This window comes from Notolabrus celidotus, chromosome 22 (genome assembly GCF_009762535.1).
Source record: "Notolabrus celidotus isolate fNotCel1 chromosome 22, fNotCel1.pri, whole genome shotgun sequence".
Lineage (NCBI taxonomy): Eukaryota > Metazoa > Chordata > Actinopteri > Labriformes > Labridae > Notolabrus > Notolabrus celidotus.
Window position 1 is genome coordinate 22885543 of NC_048293.1, and position 20952 is coordinate 22906494.

General features: G+C 41.7%; 3 protein-coding genes across 4 annotated transcripts; 2 read left to right on the plus strand and 1 right to left on the minus strand.

The window, feature by feature from the left end:
- Positions 1-1870: 1870 nt before the first annotated feature.
- LOC117806060 (retinol dehydrogenase 14-like) lies at positions 1871-4877 on the plus strand. Its single transcript, XM_034674728.1, has 2 exons — positions 1871-2216; positions 3851-4877. Exons 1-2 carry the CDS (start codon positions 1956-1958, stop codon positions 4466-4468), a joined length of 879 nt encoding a protein of 292 aa, XP_034530619.1. The 5' UTR covers positions 1871-1955; the 3' UTR covers positions 4469-4877.
- Positions 4878-11018: 6141 nt separating this feature from the next.
- On the minus strand, positions 11019-15896 carry LOC117806061 (protein YIPF7-like). 2 transcript variants are annotated; one of them, XM_034674729.1, is made up of 6 exons: positions 15034-15891; positions 14394-14516; positions 13486-13619; positions 12931-13076; positions 12663-12844; positions 11019-11479 (listed from the first exon to the last, which is right to left on the minus strand). In XM_034674729.1, exons 2-6 carry the CDS (start codon positions 14513-14515, stop codon positions 11317-11319), a joined length of 747 nt encoding a protein of 248 aa, XP_034530620.1. In that variant the 5' UTR covers position 14516; positions 15034-15891; the 3' UTR covers positions 11019-11316. The 2 variants fall into 2 exon arrangements, with proteins under 2 accessions (XP_034530620.1, XP_034530623.1); XM_034674732.1 differs by lacking the exon at positions 11019-11479 and adding an exon at positions 11496-11684 and having other exon boundaries at positions 15034-15896.
- Positions 15897-16125: 229 nt separating this feature from the next.
- On the plus strand, positions 16126-19964 carry lamtor3 (late endosomal/lysosomal adaptor, MAPK and MTOR activator 3). Its single transcript, XM_034674733.1, has 7 exons — positions 16126-16256; positions 16483-16532; positions 18478-18512; positions 18622-18680; positions 18916-19049; positions 19232-19295; positions 19596-19964. Exons 2-7 carry the CDS (start codon positions 16524-16526, stop codon positions 19667-19669), a joined length of 375 nt encoding a protein of 124 aa, XP_034530624.1. The 5' UTR covers positions 16126-16256; positions 16483-16523; the 3' UTR covers positions 19670-19964.
- Positions 19965-20952: the final 988 nt, after the last annotated feature.

The window sequence follows — 20952 nt, forward strand, 5'->3', positions numbered from 1 at the left end:
TTAGGGTTAGGATTAGGGTTAGGGTTATGATTAGGGTTAGGATTAGGGTTACGGTTCGGATTAGGGTTAGGGTCAGGATTATGATTATGGTCAGGGTTAGGGTTAGGATTAGGGTTAGGGTTATGATTAGGGTTAGAATTAGGTTTAGGATTAGGGTTACGGTTCAGATTAGGGTTAGGGTCAGGGTTATGATTAGGGTTAGGATTAGGGTTAGGATTAGGGTTAGGGTTAGGGTTTGGATTAGGGTTAGGGTCAGGGTTATGATTAGGGTTAGGATTAGGGTTACGGTTCGGATAAGGGTTAGGGTCAGGGTTATGATTAGGATTAGGGTTAGGATTAGGGTTAGGATTAGGGTTAGGGTTAGGGTTTGGATTATGATTAGGGTTAGGATTAGGGTTAGGATTAGGGTTAGGATTAGGGTTAGGGTTAGGGTTTGGATTAGGGTCAGGGTTATGATTAGGGTTAGGGTCAGGGTTAGGATTAGGGTTAGGGTCAGGGTTATGATTAGGGTTAGGGTTTAGATTAGGTTTAGGGTTAGGGTTCCGATTAGGGTTAGAACCAGAACTAAACTTAAGCAAACAGAACCAGAACCGAACCAGAACCTAACCAGGACCGAACCAGAACCAAACCAGAACCGAACCAGAACCGAACTCAAGCAAACCGAACCAGAACCGAACCAGAACCGAACCAGAACCGAACCAGACCGAACTCAAGCAAACCTAACTCAAGCAAACCGAACCAGAACCAAACCAGAACCAAACCAGAACCGAACCAGAACCGGACCAGAACCGGACCAGAACCGAACTAGAACCGAACTAGAACTAAACACAAACAAACAGAACCAGAACCGAAGCAGAACGGAACCAGAACGGAACCAGAACGGAACCAGAACCGAACTCAAGCAAACCGATCCCGAACCGAACCAGAACAAAACCAGAACTGAACCAGAACCAATCCAGAACCAATCCAGAACCGAACCAGAACCGAACCAGAACTAAACTCAAGTAAACAGAACCAGAACCAAACTCAAGCAGACAGAACCAGAACCAAGCTCAAGCAAACAGAACCAGAACCAAGCTCAAGCAAACAGAACCAGAACCAAAACTGGAGCAGACATTATTAATGTCCTCAGGTTGGCATTGAGAAAAATCAGATGCCTCAGCTTGGATGGGCTGATCTGATTTCTCCTCTCAGTGAGTATTTGCCCGGTCTTCGAGAAGAACCCGAACCCTAACCCTCTCAGAAGGAACAGATGAAGCCACGATACACAGCCTCCCCTCCATCACCTGTATCCTATATCCTCACATATGATTGGCCTCATGGCCGCCATGCTGACCAATCAAAATAAAGTTCTGCTGTGAGCAGAGCTGGGGCTGAGCACTGTGAGAGCTAAGCAGCAAAAGGAAAAAACTGGGAGCCGGCTCTCTCTCTCGATGCGAGCCGGCTCTTCTGATTCACTATAAGGCATCGGCTCTCAGAGCCGCAGCTTTTGATCATGACACATCACTAATGTGCTTAATCTGTGTTACAATTATGAGGGGGTCCTTGGACAATTTTCTCACCTGTAAGGGTCCCTGGCTCCAAAAAGTTTATCTATTGTACTGCATATTCTTTATCTTTTCATATTAAGTTGTCTTCCCTCTAAATGTTACCATGGGTGGTGGGTGGGGAATTTCTATCAATCAGTATGTGTCATCACTGTGAATAATTATTGTTGTATTGGAAAAAAATCATAAATAAACCTAAATGTTAAATTAAACTGCTCACAGATTTATATTCCCCCTTTCATGATAAACCTGTGGCCTAAAGTAAAGTTAAATACTTAGAATGCCATTTTTCGGAGGTTCCTAAACGCAACACTCCCCCGTGGAGAACTCTGGGTAATGTAGTGTTTATGTGTTGTTGTGTAGTCATCACCTTAGCTGTCGATGCTACAGTGACTTGCAGCTCAGTGGATGCCTCAGTCCCTCATCATGATGAATGGAAAGACCATCATAGTGACCGGGGCCAACAGCGGGATCGGGAGGGCCACAGCAGCCGGCCTCGTGAGGCTCCAGGGCCGGGTGATCCTGGCCTGCAGGGACCGGTGCAGGGCGGAGGAGGCAGCCCGGGAGATCCTGCAGGAGACCGGGGCAGACTGTAGTAAGCTGGTCGTGAAACAGCTGGATCTCGCTTCGCTCAGATCTGTGCAGGCTTTCTGTGAAGACATTAAAAAGGTTGATGAAGTGCTCACTGTGACACAGAGGAGTTAACTCTCCTGATAATTAACATTTAAATGAACTTCATGGAGAAAATGTGGATTTTAAATAAATGAGGCTTTATTATTAAAATCCATGACACCAACTGAATTCAGGAACACATATTCTGAAATGGGTCCTAGAACTGTTTAATTCGGCATACATTTGATTTTAATAATAACACTTATTCAAGCAAAATTCAACTTTTTAAATTAGCATTCAAAGTATGTTCATCCTGCACACGTGACATGAAAAGCTGCTTCCTTCTTTTATTATCTGCAAGTTAAAAATAATCTGCTGCACAGATTTATTATTTATAAAAGCACTGATGAGCATCACACTGTGGTTTATAAAGAACACTGTAAGTAGTTATTATATTGTAATTAATATGTCTTCCTGCAAAAAATAAATCATGGCATTTTTTTAATGGAGTTCTCTTCAGTAGGTGGTAATAGTATTTTTTTTTTTCAGATGTCAATTTGAATTTTTACACATTATCTACAGGAGATCAATGTAAACTATTGAAGCTTATTTTCTTGTGTCAAAAAAACAAAATAAGTGAATGAATTAAAAAATATAATAATAATAAATGATAATATTTTAAAGCTGCTGTGAGGAACTTTTGATTTATATCAATTTTGGTGCCCCCTTGTGGACAAAGTGATACCTCTTATCTCTTGTTCTGTACATGCAAAAGTAGTGTTTTCAACAAAAACTCACCCTAATGTCTTATAACAGCCAGATTTATCACTCCTTAAAAACAGCCAAAAAAAGGGTGTTTCTAAAGCCAAATATCAATCATGTGGTCTGACACCTACCCCCTCTGAGTGGTTTAAGGCATTAAAACTGACAACAGAGAAGGTATCAGTGTTGTTGTTCATGGTCTTGTTTGCTTTTGAAGGTCATAAAGAGGCATCAGTGTCGGATTCAGTCTGTTTCTCAGCTGGTTAAAAACTCCTCACAGTGCCTTTAAAATAAAAATATATAATTGTTAAAATACAATCAAATAAATAAATGAATATTTAGAAAATAAATACGTTTTTAAAAAAAGTGATTTGTCATATTAGCAGATATCTGGGTGTTGAGCTACTGTTTAAAAACACTGAAATCTATGTTGGTAGATGTGTAAACATTAATTCATAATTATACATTTTTGATATATATGTTCTTGCTATGGCCATTTATGAGCAGTGTGTTCTTGGGCAGGCCCAGAGAATACTTGGAGACCCGTTGCACATCCTTTACCCTGAGTATGAACTTTTACCATCTGGAAGAAGGTACAGAGTCCCCAAATGTAAATTGAATCATTTTAAAAACTCCTTTGTGCCGATCTCTATTAGAATTTTAGATATTAAATAGCCTGTTAGGGTTGGGACAGTGTTATGGTGCTCTCTCTTTAAGAGTATGCTGTGTGTTGTATGAATGTGTATTATTTATTGTACTTTTCTTATTTATTTATGTGTTCTTGTGTCATTGTGGTGATTTTTGTAGGAGCAGGTAACATGTGCAGCACTGATGTCAAAGACAAATTTCCCTACGGGGACAATAAAGTACATTGTATCGTAATAATTGCACAATGTTTAATATCTGCTCTTCTTTGTGCCTCTGAACAGGAGGAGCTTCGGTTAGACGTCCTGATCAACAACGCCGGTGTCTACCAGTGTCCTTACACCAAAACAGAGGACGGCTTTGAGATGCAGTTTGGAGTGAACCACCTGGGCCATTTCCTGCTCACGCACCTTCTGCTGGACCTCCTGAAACAGTCCGCACCCAGCCGTGTCATCGTAGTATCCTCTAAGCTCTACAAGCACGGACACATCAACTTTGAAGACCTGAACAGTGAGCAGAGCTACGACAAAGCCTTCGCTTACGGTCGCAGCAAACTGGCCAACCTGCTGTTCACCCGTGAGTTAGCCCGTCGCCTGGAGGGCAGCGGAGTCACGGTGAACGCTCTGACTCCCGGCATCGTGAGGACTAATCTGGGGAGGCATGTGCACGTCCCGGTTTTAGCTAAGCCCCTCTTTAACCTGCTTTCCTGGGGCCTGTTTAAGAGCCCAGAAGAAGGAGCTCAGACTTCAGTGTATCTGGCCTGCAGCCCGGATGTAGACGGCGCGCAGGGCGAGTGCTACGCTGATTGTAAGCGTCAGGTTCTGCTGGACAAGGCCACGGACCAGGAAGTGGCCCGTAAACTGTGGGACATCAGTGAGGTCATGGTGGGCATAACCACATGATATCTCAAATTAATTTAAGCTTCCAAAATGTGTGAAATGAAGTGACTGAAGTCCAAAGAAAGACACAGAATGATTCGTGCCTTGCTCTGTACAACATCGAGTTGATGATATTTGCACTTGTGTCAAAAAAATACTGTTTTTATCTCCACATGATCCTCCATCCAACTCTGCACGACACTGCTGAGGTGAAATCAAAAGCAGGTTAATTTATTATAAGATGTTTTTCTTCTGTTCAGATTACAAATCAACATTTCTGTTTTCATTTAAAGGCTTTTAAATCATCCTGAATCATATTAACACTCGTTCATAGGCACACTTCTTCCTGAAGAGTATTTTAACTGTTTCTGCAGAATAACAAACATATTTGTAAAATTAAAATGCTTAAAATGCAAAGTTTAAATCATTTGAATACAGCAGGCTTCCATATCCTTACCTCATATTGTCAGAGATATATAAACATCCAGTTACCGGGTTTAATCAAATCAGTGCCACATTTTAAGTCGAGCGCTCTGAGGTAGGTCTGTTATCTAATTGTGTTAAAAAGCTTCATAATTAGGTGTTCATAATAGAATAATGTTCAGTGACTTGCTTCATTTCCACTCTGCCTCATTTACAAACCGGCTCCAGGAGAAGCAGGACTTTGGAAATCACATTTCTTCAGGGGTTAGTTAGGCTTCAGTCAGCCGTGCTGGTTTCTCTGAGAGCGTTCATTAGGAGGGAATGTTTTCTCTCCAGGTCACCTACAGATACAGAACTCCACCTTACATGAAGTGTTTGTGAGACCCCCAGGATACATAATGATTTCCCCACTGGTATTCTTCATTAGGACATTTTCTGGATCATTTATAGAGAGCTGGAAAACACAGGCAGCTGCTTTATCAAATCAATCTCACACTAAATGTTCCCGAGGCTTTTTAATGGCAGCTCTATTCTATTTGTCTTACAAATAACTCCAATTAGTGCAATTACTGAGTTTAATGTCCTTAATCGGCACAGGAATATTGAGAGGTACTGCAGCATGCTAATACAGATGTGAGGGCCTCGAGGTCCAGCACATAATGGTTCAATTAAAAGTGCATTAAATCTGTCTTTTCCTCGGCTTCTGTTGGACTCACTGCGCTCAGGTCTCCAGCGTCAACTCACAGACTGAAGCACCAAAGGTTCAGTACCCTGACTCTGATACATGATTTAAGGACAGTTTTGTACTCATTGTTACTATACGGATGAACAGTTTCAAATGGTCTCTCATATCGCAGCTGTCATCGTGCAAGAAACGGCTACACCCTGGACGGATCTGCAGTCTATCACATGGGCACACACACAAAGAGACGAGCAACCATTCACACACACACTCACACCTACAGGCGACTTCAAGTCAGAGAGAACACACTCATGCAGAGGGGTTTGGTGTGATTGAGAGTTTGAAACATGGAGTCAACATTTCCAGAATGCCCCCTTTTGGCTTTATAACATCTCTCCAGACACCACAGGGTGACCCCAGAGAGACCAACAACTTTCAGGTGATCTAGAAACAGGCGATGAGGTGCCTCACACAGGACTTCCACCAGATCCGTGTCAGGCCCGTCTCCGTGCTCTCATCCGTCAACATCCACTGGTTGTGTTTTCAGCACGCAGCACGAAGCAGGACCGCCAGACAGCTGGACTCATGTGACCGAGGTTTTCCCACTGTAATCACTGAATCAAGGATTTTCCTCCTCCTCTCCTCATCCATGTTGTCTTTCTGGTCCTCTGAAAACCTCTGACTCTGTTGACTCCAGGCCTGGCTCCGCTCATCATGATGGTTTGTTGTTGTAGTTAAGTGAAATACGATCTGGTGATAACACAGAGTGTTTGATTCTGAAAACTAACCGGATGATTTCATTTTGTTTTGGTGCCTGACTTCCTGTCCCGCTCCATCTGCTCTGTTGAGATTGATGCGTCGTGCTCCGGCATCCGGCAAAAAATAGAAGTCTTGCGTATCTGATCCGGAGGACTCCGACCTGCCGGGTCAGAGACGCAGCCGGAACGCAACGGAGCGGATCCAGAGGAAGTTAACACATTGACTAGAATAGAAACCTATCAGATCCGGTGCTGTGGCAGAACGGAGACGGACCGGTCAGGTGGAATTTGGCCGTAAGTCAGATCAGCCGCACCCCTGATTGTGCCTAATAAAGCATTACTCTCGGCCAAGACTGATGAATCCTGAATAAATGAAAACATTTCCACACAGGTTTAACAAAAAAAGAAAGAGCTACAGGGACCAGAACTGTGTTTGTTTCATTCTGCTGTAAAAATGAGCATGTTGTGTTTCTTCTGCAGAATGCCTCTAGTGGACACTCAGGGAACTGCAGGTTTTTGCAGCAGTTTCTGTTCCTCATTGGTTAGATGTTTCAACACTGAAAGTTTCCACTTGTTAAGTCCTTTTTGTGTTGTAGCTGCAGATATAATTTCTATTCTTTACCTTGCGCAGCGTTCACTGTGAGGATCAGATCCACCCACAGACCCAGCACTCAGACTGCTCCACAGCCTGCGCTCCCCGTGACCTTACATCACAGCTGATGTTAGACATGATGGTGTAACCGCGGCCGCAACAACACTGTTAGATCGGGCGATGAAAATGTCGTAAGACTGTGTGAGAAGATTGTAGTTTTACACATCAAGATGTCAGGGTTGATTATTTCAAGCTGTAACCTCAAAGTAACCTCAGGGTTTATCTGCAGCAGCACAGACCTCTACAGAGCAGATCACAATACGAGCCGTGGACGCCAAAACCATGCCGCAGTTTACAAATCAATACCAAGAGGTTACAATCCTGCGCCCACATTTAACGAAAGCATGCCAAGGGTTTACAAGATCATACCAGGCCCAGAGTTTAAGAGAGTACATCACAGTGTTTTAAACTGTGCCCACAGCTTATGAAGTTATTCACAGAGTAAACAAAGCATGCCCAATTTAAAAATCTGTGCCTGCAGTTTACAAAAGCATGCCAAGGGTTTGCAAACTCTTACCCCTACTTTACAAATTCAATTCAATTCAATTCAAACGTTAATTTATTCTCGAAAAGACATTGAGGTTTCCCTCATTTCCAATGTCGTCGAGATCACAGGGACGTTAGAAACAACAAACAAACAAACAAACAAACACAATCATACACAAAATAATAGATTAATTAAAGCAGATACAGTTTGAAACACAGTGGTCGGAGATCAAGGTCTTAAACTCTGCAAAAGATGGAATGGATGTCAGCTTCAAGGTCTGTCGGAGGGTATTCCATGATTTAGGGGCATCAATGGAGAATGCTGATCGACCCAGTTTGGTATTTATTCGTGGTACTTTCAGAATGAGCCAATCGGAAGAGCGAGTCCCGCAGGTTCCGCAATTCCATTCCAACAAGTCTGTGAGGTAGGTGGGGAGCTTTCCAACAAGCGCTTTAAAAATAAACAAAAGCCAGTGTTTGTTCCTCCTTTGCTCAAGAGAGGGCCAACCAACCTTCTCATACAGGACACAGTGATGGGTGTCATATCTGTCACCAGTTATAAATCTGAGAGCAGAGTGGTAAACAAATGTTTGACCATCGTTAACCAAATCATGCAAATTACAAAAAACTGTTCTCAGATTTTACTAAACTTTCTCAGAGTTTGCAAAACAGAGCTTAAAGTTTCCGAAATGGTCCCACATTTTACAAAACGCCAATATTTTAAAATCTGTGCCACGGCTGGAATATTCAAAACCATGCAGACAGATTACAAATCAATACCAACAAGATTACAAACTCATGCCTAGAGTTACAAAAGTGTTAACTGAAATGTTCCCACGGTTTACAAAATTATGTCAATTTTAAAAATCTGTCCCCAGAGTTTTTACATTTTTGCCCACAGTTTGCAAAATGAGCATTTGATTGAACTGAATCAGGGCCACGGTTTATTCTCCTCCACTCAGATAACAAACTGGTGCCCACAATTCACAAATCAGGGTCCACAGAATGCAAACTTTACAAAGTAGAACTCAGTTTTCAAACCTGTTCACATTTTACAAAACTTTGGTCTCAGTTTTTAAATCAAAACCCAGAGTTCAGGAAACAGCACCCAGAGTCTATGAATATGTTTTTGCAAACAGTGGGCGCAGAGTATGAGTCTGTCGAGGGTTCTCAATCAATCAATCAATCTTTATTTGTATAGCGCCAAATCACAACAAACGTTATCTCAAGACGCTTTTACAAACATAGGAGGTCTAGACCACTCTATGTCAAATAACTGTGTCTTCACCATAGACTGTATAAATAAAGGACGTAGTATCCGTGACGTCACTCGTCTGTTTCTGAAGCGCTGTTTCGAGGCCAATCGCGGCAGCCATATTGGAAATGTTGAACTCAACATAACTTCTGTCGAGCGAGTGTGACGTACAGAGGCGGGCTTTGAGCCTCCTCGCCAACAGCTACAGTGATCTCGTCAGCTGTGCCTCTCATTGGAAGGCTTGTAATCTTAATATCTTCGAAATTGCCACGTTATGAAAAAATTCACCCCCCGTACAATGTGTGCCGATCGAGAAATGAGCTATCCAGACTACACTCGTCTTTTGAACCAGGCTGTAAACATGTTTATTTCTGCTGTAAGGATCAGCTTTTTTGAATTGTTGTGTATGTGGTTTCCGTTTTTTCTGCAGCCAGCCTCAAGCGGATCCTAGATGAACTGCAGTTTTTAGCACTTCCGTATTGGCCTCGTATTTTTAGACCGGAGGTTGCTGCTTGGTCTGGATTTGTAATACTGAGAGCACACCCCCTTTCTCAGCTGACCCCAGGACGGCCCTGGAGATGTTAGAGATGACTCAGGGGTAAATTTGTGTCAAGGTTAGCCTGGGCAGTTCGGTGTCTCTGTTGGATAGACCTGGTTTTCAGACTTCAGAGTTGAAACAGAGTCAAGTGTTGTTTATTTGTCTGCTTTTCTCTTCATAGTTTATCTACATTAGTCACATTTTGTCCACAGCAGCTTTTTATGACATCAAACTGTCACTCTTATTAACCTTCATCATGAGAGCTGAGTAAATAAACAGAGTTTTGTTATGAACGTGACAGAAAGGGGTCTCTGGCTGCATTTGGTGCCACTGCAGCCTTTAAGAGAAACACAGGAACAGAGCGAGATCATGGCTTTGGTATTCAGTCTCTCAGAGGTCGACCCTGTCAGCTGGCGTGGCACCTGAGGGACCCGACCCACCTGACTGATTGGACCGAGACCCTTAGATGTTACCTGTTGTTAATATCACAGTGAGCTGTGTCGACATCCGTGCCTCCCCCCTCCTCCCCCGGCCCGCTCCCCTCGCTCTTAAAACAAGCTGTCTGCAGAACATTACGGACTCTGCGGTTGTCACAGCTCGCTCAGATCCCCATACATCATGAGAGCTGTGTGAGAAATATGTTTCTTCTCTTCATGTGAATGCTTCACAACTCTGCACACTGTCTTCATGCTCTCTCACACACAGCTTCCTCTTGAATCCATGAAGTTAGAGCAGAGAGAGAAACACTGATGCAGCTTCATTTCTGCTGCACACAATCAGACGGAGCGATGGAAGGAAGATAAAGAGGTGGATTTGATATTATCACAACTCTATGTGCATTGATTTTCTCTTTTATAACTCTGGTGATCATGTTTGAAGATCAATCAGCCAATGAAAGAGATGAAACCCTTCTGGATCGTGATGTTGTGGCTCCCTCTGCTGAATTAAGAGGGAAGGTCTTCTTTTCAGCTGAAAGTGGAGACCTTTCCTTTTATTCAAACTGCAGTTTGATAAATTAAAGCTCTAAAAAGGAAAGGACATGCTGGTGACACAGGAGCCCTGCAGGATATCTGCGGCTGGAGACGGCGAATAAGTGTTTTGTTATTGATTTAAAAGTAAACTTAAGACTTACCTTTTTAATCTAGCTTTTAATTTGGAATAATTTATTTTTAGCCCTGGACTGGACATTATTATTCTAATCATTGGGTTAACATTTATTTATCTTATTTAATTAATTATTTATTTATCTATTTATTTCTTGTATTTATCTGATCTTGTTAATGCTACCTTATTTTTAACTTCACTTTCCACTCTTACTTATTTTATTAATTTTCCTGATTTAATTTATTTTATTTTTAAATATTTTATTTATAACCATGCCTTTTTTAATTTTACTATTGCTGTTGTTTTCTGTCTCTCTGTTATTTTGTGAAGCACTTTGGGCTGCATGTTTATATGTATGAAAGATGATATATAAATAAAGTTGAGTTGAGAATTAACCTCCACTTTAATGGAAGCAAACTTGTAAAATTCTTCCCTCTGTATTCAGATCTTCAGGTGTTAATGAAGGGAATATTTACAAGCCTCAGCTCTGCTTTCTTTGGTTTGTTAACCAGATTATTAAATTGTATTTGTACTCTTCGTAAAGGTGGACACATTTAGTCAGGCAGACAATCACAAAACTTTCACTTTTCCAGTCCTTCAGTCGTCCAAACCCTCTCATCAATAAAAAGAAACATGACCCCGTCAGAGTCCCACAAACTGATACTTCAGACAAAGACGAGATTACAGAAATCTTTATTCTCAGAAATCTCAGTTGGATATGAAATGGTTCAACAAAATCTGAATAAAACAAACATGAAATCAAAACAGAGAGGAACTCGTGGTGTACAAAAATAAAGGCGACATTTTTCAACTTTCAAGAAAATCAAGGTCTTTGGAAATGAAGAAATCATCCAAGAAAACCTTGATGCTTTTCAAATCATGACCTTTATATCTTTACTGGTGGATGTAATGTGATACAAGTATATAAAACTAAGCATGTTTCATGAAGAGGAAAGCTTCTCCTCTAGAGAAAGTTAAAATACAGTGAGCAGTGCAAAGAGCCCGTAGAGCAGGGCGCAGGGATAAGCCACCAGCAGCTGCTGGCCCTCCATGGCCAGGGTGGAGCTGAAGATCTTTGAGGCTGAAAAACTGCACCAACAAATCCCCAACATGGCCAGGACCGTTCCCAGGACTCCTCTGTGGATACAGAGAGAGGGATTTAACCAAGGAAGTGATCTCAGCGTTACTCTATTGCTTCACTGATGAGGCCAGAGGCTGAAGCTGGAAGCAGGGAGTTAAAGGTGGAGTTAAAAAGTAAAAACAGTCACCATGAAGTCCCTCAGTGAGTGTTACTGCTGTGATGATGCCTTGACTCTGGACTGATGACCGTCTCCAACTTGTTCTTGGTTTTTATTCAGAAGCACAGACCGTGGAGGGCGTTAAGAATCAGAGACAGTTTTATCAAACGTCAGGACCTGATTTAGATCAAACATCAGTCCTGAGTGGAGTCCCGACGGCTCAAACAACTCAGAAACCTTTAACTTGGCTGGAACACTGCAGGATGGGTAGTCAGGATCTTATCTATGAAAACACACCTTCACAAAAACGTTCATACTTTCAAACTGTTTGGTTTTAACTAGAGCTGTCGAAGTTATTAGAATAATAATGTGTTCATTCTGTTTCCCTTTAATGTGACTCAAATCCTGGTTTATACTTCCTTGTCGAATTGACAGCCTAGCCTACGGGCGTAGGTCTGCGTCGCACCACGCCTATGCAGAGGTCTACGCACGTAGCCAACGCACACCTCCCCCAAAGTGTAACTACAGGCCGAATCAATGCAGACCACAAGCCCTGTGATTGGTCAAGTCTCAGATCCAGCTCACTGGCTGAGCACACAGCTAATTCAAAGAGCTCTCCTTGCCCTCGATGAAGGCAGAAATGGGAATACATGGGAGTCTACAGCCTGCAGGCCGGCTAGCAGTCTGGAAGATAAGGGTCTGCTTAAAATCATTTACACCCCATCCAATGACCACACATAGAAACTATCAGTGAACTAAAATACAGAACATGTAAGAAGAGGAGAAAAGTGGAGGAGGCGTTGGGACAGAAGAACACGGCTGAGCTCACCGGCTCACAAATCTTAAAGTCAAGATCATAAAGTACATTTCTTTGTATTAATTTGTTTCCTTAATCATGGCACTGGTAAAGATTGCTTTACGATGTTTAGAAATGCCAAATAACAGAATTTCAAACGTGCAATTAAAATCACGATGAATCACGATTAACTTTTGAAATTCAGTGATTAATCATGATTTTAGGAATGAGGCCTTGTTTAAACATTGAGAAACAGTATGAGTGTACATGCACTAAATATACTTACTGTAAAGAGTAGAAGACAGCGAATGCAGAGAGCGCCACCATGGGCAGGAGACAGTAGCCCAGGACACTGGCCACACAGCCAAAAGACACCGCCAGAGAGCTCATCAGACTGAGCAGCATGTACATCCCTGTACAGCCTGTAGCGCTGGTCCCGTACACGTAACCAAAGTGAGCTTTACCAGCCTTAAAACGACAGAAACACACACAACCTGTTTAAATCAACAGCAGGGCTCTGAGTGTGTCAGAATGAACTCTTCTAAGTTTCTAACCATCATCAGAGTGACCCCTAAAGCGATGCAGAAGATGATGGGCCCCGTCAGGTCGGTCTCGTTCATGATGCTGCCGTCTGCAGGCTTTAAAGGGTTCAACACCGTCAGCGTCTTCTGCCAGATGTGGTCGAAGTTGATGCCAAGCTCTGGACCATAAAAAGAGAAGAGGAGGAACACGAAAACATCAATACTTAAAAAACAGATCTTTGAGAGAGCCATGTCCAGGGAATTTATAGTTCAAACACAGAAATGTTGCTCCATGGCTGATTGAGATGAAAGTAGTGATGAGCTCTGGGATTTTACAGCGCTCTAGTGGAGGTGGTTTTCAAAGGTTCAGACACTGCAGCCTGATAATCTGACCGAACAAGTCCACCCTGAATCTGATTTTTTAAATCATAAAATCGTTCCTCATCCAACGACAATAGCTGGCTTTCTTTGGAAACATTAAACAGGAGAGCAATAAAGGTCAATAAATCTGGGCTCTATGACCAGACAACAGCTGCCGAAATGTGTCAAGCATCCAGTAATGTAGGAGGAGATGTGATCTCTGTTTACCCTCCAGAAGGGGAGGTTCCTCCTCTGGAGACTCTGCCCCTGTGTCTCCAAGAGTCCCGGGTTGGTAGTACTGCCCGGTGTAGTCCTGCTGCATGGAAGGATCCAGGACTTCTGGCATGAAGGTCTGAGCTCCACTGAAAATGACACAGATGCATGGAAAATATATTACATAGACCCTGACTGAAAGGATTCAAGAGTACTTCATAATCCAAAGTTTTCACACGTGCACTTCTGAATTTACTAAACATCAGTTAACTTCAAAGTCCTGCAGGAAAAACTCTGTGTGACCTCAGTTTGAAAAATGTGTTCACATTTGCAGCTCGCCTCAAAGATTTGATGACATTTTCAGGAGTTTAGCACACATGTGAAGACATATGCATACAAACATGTGAGTACAGATTTTGTTTTCCTATTAGAGTGCAGCCTCCATTGTATCTCCATGTCTGTGGATTGCAGTCTGAATCTTCTTCCCACATGTCTTGGCACATCAGTTTCGTAGCGTGTTACAGTCATCGGTAGGAAGATGGCTGAAATGTGTATGTCACATACGTGCACACATGCAAAAGCTTGCATCAGGTTTTTTGATCCTACAACAATTTGTTAATGAATGGTTTGCATGATTTTTGTTTTTATTAATATAGATGTTGTCATAGTCCAACTGCTGTGAAGCTGGATGTGATAGAGACTGTGATAAATAGAAACTGTCCTAATTGCATTAAAGAAAACTACATTTCTTATGGCTAAAAACAAATATTGTTATTCTTACAGTATGCATGTGCAAAGAAGCAAACTAAACAAACCACCCTCTGTGTGTTTTAGTTCTCAGGTTGTTACTTTCCCATGTTTGCATGAGATAATAAAATATAACAGGCACAGTGGAAACAGTCCTTAACAGCTTTGGTACTTACTTGTCGTAATAAGCTGGGTTTGTGGAGTCGTAGTTATCGTAGTAAGCCACAGTTTGACCCTGATCATCAATGTAATATCTGGTTTGGTAGAAGTCCTGCTCAAACTGCTGGATGTCCCCCATGCTGGTCAGAGAACACGGGACAGAAGAGTTCAACAGAAACAGGAAGTATTCACCACTTTTTCAGCGTAGAGAGAAACACAGAGGCCTCTGCAACCACCTCTGAGTTAATCTGCTTACTGACTCAGTCTCTAAATGTTACAGATCTGAACCAGAGCTCATTCTTGTGCCCCACTTATCCGTGGATTTCTAACAACCAGGTGAAATATCAGGGTCACCTACACAGTTTCCAAAGCACTGGTTACAAGGAGAAACAGTAACTCAGATGTTGTTGGATGTTTAAAGAACACATGGACAGTCACATCAGGAAATCACAGCTCATCTCTACTGACACTCACAAATATAGTTTAAAAAATGTCTGCTTAGAATAAACTCTTTCAAACTGAACGTTCAGTCCCTTTGCCCTCCAGTTTGAGAACCACAGATCATCAACAGTCACTTTGTGTTCTTTGAGTTCTTATGATTTCAAAACGTTTCTTCTGCTGCTGATCTAGATAGCCTCATCTCCAGTGTAAACTCACCCGTTCAGCTTTCTCCCTCTTCACAGAGTTGTGTGGTGTTGTCAGGGCAGAGGACGAGTGAAGCCCACTCTGTTCGGATGGTCTATTAATAACTGTCTATATTTAAACCTGGTCTCCGAGATATGACAACTGCTCAGGGCCTCTTTATTCTGTGAGGTAGTGGAACTGCAAAAAATGCTGTCTTTGCTTTATATATCCACTATGAGAATATTAAAGTATGTACAAACATACTGTGGCTGGAGTCAGAGTCTCATTACAGTATCAGACTCCAGTTGGCATGAATGACTGTCACAATTGTTGCCTGTAAAGTAATACGAATGACACAATGAGGCTGATTTAATTGATATATTAAAACTGCTGACATCAATCCAAACATGCGTTTTAATTTTTTGCACAAGGAAATATTTTGATATATATATTGAGCTAGATAGAATCAGGGTTGTTCACTGGTTTAAAGAGTGCAACAGTGGTCTGAATCTGAATGATTAACCCAACATATACTCAATCTGCCTTGATTTTTGCTTTATATGTTGTCACCTAGAGTAAAAAGTAATGAGTTGTATTGTTAACAAGAGAATTAGGGCAAACCATGTGGAAAAACTCAATCTTCACTACATAAAAATGCCTGGAGAAGTTATTGTTCGCATTAATCCAGATAAATAGCCAGATTGAGTCGTTTTTAAGTGGTCAAAAAGCTGCTAAAAAATCAATTCAGTAAACTAATTATGATTACGCGCTCTGAGCAGTAGAATATCACTTGTGAACTTTGTAGCACCCGCGTGGTTTCCCATTGCATCAGTGAAAACTCTCTGAAACACCTCCGTTAAGGGCTAAAACTGAAAAACAAATCACCACTCAGAAATCCGAGGAGCACTTGAATGCAGCTGTGCTTGGTTTCAATGCTGGATTCAGGAAACGTGGGAAAATCAGCGATCAAGATTGAAATGAGCAGCTGAAGCTACCAATCTGCAACTACTATAACCAAACATGAACTGTGTATGGATATAAACTCCAAATGAACATATAAAGCATATCAAACAGTTAATATGTCACGGCTGAATGCTTAAAGGTCGTCGCTGTGAAACGACATCACGCACTCCTGACCTCCCTGAACGCCTCTTCTGAAACCGGAAACAAAATAAGTGTCATGTGATTTCAGCTCGTGCCCCTGTGTAGTATGTAGCTGTTAGATGTCAAGTCTGTGAAATAACGACCTAAAGAAGGTATTTAAACATATAATCTGTTTTAATCTGAACAGCACTTTATTGTTTGATGTTAATTTAACGCGCGGAGATTAGCTTACTTAGTTGGCTTCACCGGATGTAACTAATATCACCAGTTAGCTCCTCATTAGCTAACATGTTAGCTGTTATTCACTCCTGCTTGTTTTGAAACACAGTCAAAGTGGGTGAAGACCTTTAATGGAGACACATGTTTTTATTTCCACAGTTGCCAAGTGGTCTATATAAGAAGAGGAAACTGTGGCCGACATGGCAGATGTGAGTATCACTCTTATTTGCTAAACTCTGACAAAACTTAAGGTTTGTTTTCTAAGAAGTTATTAGGAAAACATATTGTTTTGCACCTTTTTAAAAGAACAAAAAGTAGTATATTATGCCATTAAAAGCTGAGGGAGAACATGATTTAAAGTCTGTTTGCAGTATTAGGTCATGTGACTAATATCTCATCTTTACTTCCTGGTTGTTATGTGGTTCAGCTGCCTGACTGTGGTTGTAGACCATCTGGAAGATTTTTAGCATAATAACATTCAAAATAACATGTGAAAGCTTAAGTGCCTGTTCAATTAATCAACCTTTATTTATACTGGAGAGATCATTGAGGGGCAACCCTCATTTACAATGATATCCAGTCAGTTACAGTGACATTTAGAAACGAAAAACAAACAAACAAGGCATCAAGAGTATCATCAAATAGGATAAAAACTTTTTTTTTTATTTGGAGATAGAAACAATTAAAAGATCAAACAAAATAATACAAATAAAAGGAGGTGTAGGGGATTGACTTTAAAATGCACTAAAATAGGAGGGGACTGTTAATTTAAAATGATACAATAAATATATACAGGTAAACCTAGTTAAAACAGTTACAAAGTGGGGTTGAAAGATTGAAAATTAACTTTCTAAATGGTCCAAAAGGTAAAAGTGTATTTAGTTCAAGACGCTGCTGCAGCTTGTTCCAGGAGTCAGGAGCAGCAGTCTTTCTGTTGCCTGTAGAAGTGTAACAGGACAGCTTGTCATTTAAGTTGTGTTATTATTTCTACAATCAAGCGTTTCTGTCACTTATCAGTATATTTGGATCGGCACAGACAAACCCTAAGGACCCTTACTGGTACCTCTTGAACTCCCTTTATAATTGTGCATAAAACAGCCACTTAATAAAGATAGCTGCAATAAACTGGACTAGTTTATTCACACAAAACCTCTTAAAGCTGCTGTTGGTAGTCCTGGAAAAAACATCAGTTCAGCAGGGAGATATTTTGAATGCAAACGCTAACCCTCCACACCAGATTTCCCTCTCACTACACCCCTCTCCCCGTCTGTGCTCCTGTAAGCCCCGCCCACAAACAGATCGTACTGCACGCTCAATCAGGACGATGTAGGAGGACCAATCAGGAGACTTGCTCTGATTGGTCAGAGCTGTCGGGAGCGATTGGAATTTATAAATTGCTGGATACAGAGTTGTAGGAAAAATAGAGATATCACCATATTCTCAAAACACCTCATTTATTGATGGCTGTTGATGAGTGTTATGACTTTTATGCCAAACACAGCACAAAATAAGAACCGTTTTTTTAACCAAATCCTACCAACTGCAGCTTTAACAAATCAAAACATCGAAAGAAAAATGTCCACTTAAACACAGCAGCCCTCTGAAAGTCCTTCTTTCCAGAAACTATCCTTAAGTCCAAAGAGAAATGTCCTCAAAAACTCAAAGGTTGTTGATTCCCAAACAAATGTTGTCCAAAGGCAAAAAAAAAACCCACACCTCTTATCAAACTTAGACCAGCACAGAGAGTCCTCCTGATGGCCCAATTATCAGGGTCCTCCAAAGCATGCAGTGCAGCTCTGTGAGAAAAATGCAGAGCCTAATGCAGCAAAGAGTTCTGGGAGGAACTTCTGCAAAAACATAAAAGAGAAACGAGGTCAGGTTCAAACTGTGCTCAGTAAAAGTAGAATGCATAGATCATATCTACCGAGCACATCAACATCAACTTTGCACAGTCATCAAATGAGTCTGTCTCCTCAGGTCTGCAGGGGGGCGGGGAACTATTCAATAATCAGCTAATAGTTTGCAGTGACTATGGAACAGTGTTTTTACTTGAAATGCACATGAGCTGCTGACACCTGACTGATACTCGCTGAAGGAGAGAGAATCGCCGAGTGACCCACGATAGAATGAGTCATCTTTATTTCTCCTTTGCAGGATTTGAAGAGGTACCTGTACAAACAGCTACAGAGGTGTGTATGAGTGGTTGCATAATGCAGAATAGTTCAGTTGTGTCACACGTCACAGTTTGCAGTGAAAACGTCCGACTGTGTGTCGTTGACTCATGTCTGTCTCGTTCAGTGTCGAGGGGCTTCATGCGATCGTGGTGACGGACCGAGACGGAGTCCCGGTTATTAAAGGTGAGAATCAAATACTGAAGGTTTTTATTGTGTTGTGATGATTTGTGTTTAGTGAGTGGCTTGGAAGTCAAAGAAGAGAGGAGATTGATGACAGTAAAAGCTTGACATATGGGGATCATTCTTATCATCATTATTCATCCATTATTTATTTATTTATTTTAAATTCATCTACATTCTGTACACTATCAGGACAGCCGTAGTTTTTCTAACTATGGTTACCTTTCTTTCCTCACAGTCGCCAATGATAACGCCCCGGTCCACGCTCTGAGACCGGGCTTCCTGTCCACTTTCGCTCTGGCCACAGATCAGGGCAGCAAGCTGGGTCTCTCTAAGAACAAGAGCATCATCTGCTACTACAACACCTACCAGGTCAGACACCAGCCGCTCCATCATGACGTTTCAGTTTCCTCCTGAACAATAATTTCAATCTGAAGATTAAGACATGTTTTACTGACCTCAGAACTCAGAGGCTGTCTCATAGAACACCCTGTTTTACCTCTGGGGGGGTTGTTTTAGTCCTAATGCTTCTGTCATTTCCTTGTGTTGAACAGATTGTGCAGTTTAACCGGTTACCTTTGGTCATCAGCTTCATTGCAAGCAGCAATGCTAACACAGGTAAGATCTCCTCCTGTGAGTCAGACACATGTCACCTCTGTCTTACGAAACACAAACTGAGGCTCAGGAGAAAACTGTCACTGTGTAATGATCCTCATACAGACACAGAGGAGAACATTAATCAATCAATCAATCTTTTATTATTAAAAGACCCAACATCAAGTCAGGATAAGATCCAGCAGAAGTCCGTCAGCTGTCTTGTTCGTCAGCGGGTCCTCGTGTCTTCTTCTCCTCTCTTTTGTGTGTTGACTGTTTCTTTTGAGTAATAATAACACATCTCTTCTTCCTGTGTGTCCTCAGGCCTCATCATGAGTCTGGAGAAGGAGCTGGCTCCACTAATAGAGGAGCTGAGGCAGGTGGTGGAGGTGACATAGACTCTGACGGACCCTGTTCTGCCGAAACACCCGGATCACTCTCAGCTCCCTGAATCTCTCTCTCTCGCTCTCTGTCTGTAACGGTGCATTCAAGTCCTGTGGGGAAACCCGGTAATAGTTATCCTCCTGGCTGTTTCCTTCATGATGAAACTGTCCTGTACTCTGATTCTTCTCCTCTGTTGACTTTCCTTTCTTCCGTTTTCTGCAGTGTTTAGATTCTCTTTCAGCTCAGACAGACTTTATATGTTGAATCAAACGTCCCGTCTGAATAAAGGTTCCATTTTCAGCTCCTAAAGTGGTTCTCTTTTCCTTTCCACAGTTTATCTTTCACTGTCTGCAGGTTTAAAGTAAAGGAACATTTCTCCATACAGGTTTTTATTGAAAGTTGAAACCCAGTAGGCCTTTGGTAGAGGATTTCTGAAGACATGTTCTGTGAGACCAAAGCTGCAGAGTTTATGCAGACTGTTGATTTCTGTGTGACTACATCATGAATGAGGGCCAACATACAAACCTAAGACGACTCTTCATGCAGTCTTCACACAGGGGGGCGGGCAGGTAGGAGTCCAGATGTGTGAAGGGGGGCTCAGGAGAGGATTTATCCATGTCCGGAACCATAAAAAGAAATCATGACCAACTTCAGGAATCGTATCTTCTCCTCAGTGTCTTTCTTTGTCCTGATAAAGTGTCCACGTTGTTTTCTTGATGTGCATCCTTTCGAAAAGAAGACATGTTTTCTCTCACGTCATGTTGTTTTTTGAACAATCAGCCGTCGCTCTCTTCCCGTTGATGCTCCGTTTAAATAAGCAGAATCCTCTGAGTTCAGAGAGTCCTGATACTGGTCTCTTACAGGGGTCCCTGCACGTCCTTAAAAAGTTTAAAGACTAATTGAAGGTCATGAAGAGAATTAAGAGGCCTTAATTTCAGACGGACTGAACACTACGCTGTCTTGGAAGCTTTTTATGAATGATTTTTATTTTTCGTGCATTTTCTCATTCATGTAACAAACAGTGTTTACATCAGCTGATTACAAACACATTCACACACCTATACACTCACCAAATATGCTACACCTGTGTCAGCTGTCATGCTCTGCACTAATGGTACATATTTTTCTCTATTTGGGTCTTAAAAGACTTCATTTTCTTTAAAAAGTGTCCCGAAACTTGTCTGATGACTGCTGCCCTGGCATTCGATGCTTCTAACTCTGCTGGTGAATCAGTTTTTGTTTCTGTTTTCTATAAATATGGTTGTAAACTTAAAGGATTCTGGAGACATTTGTGTTC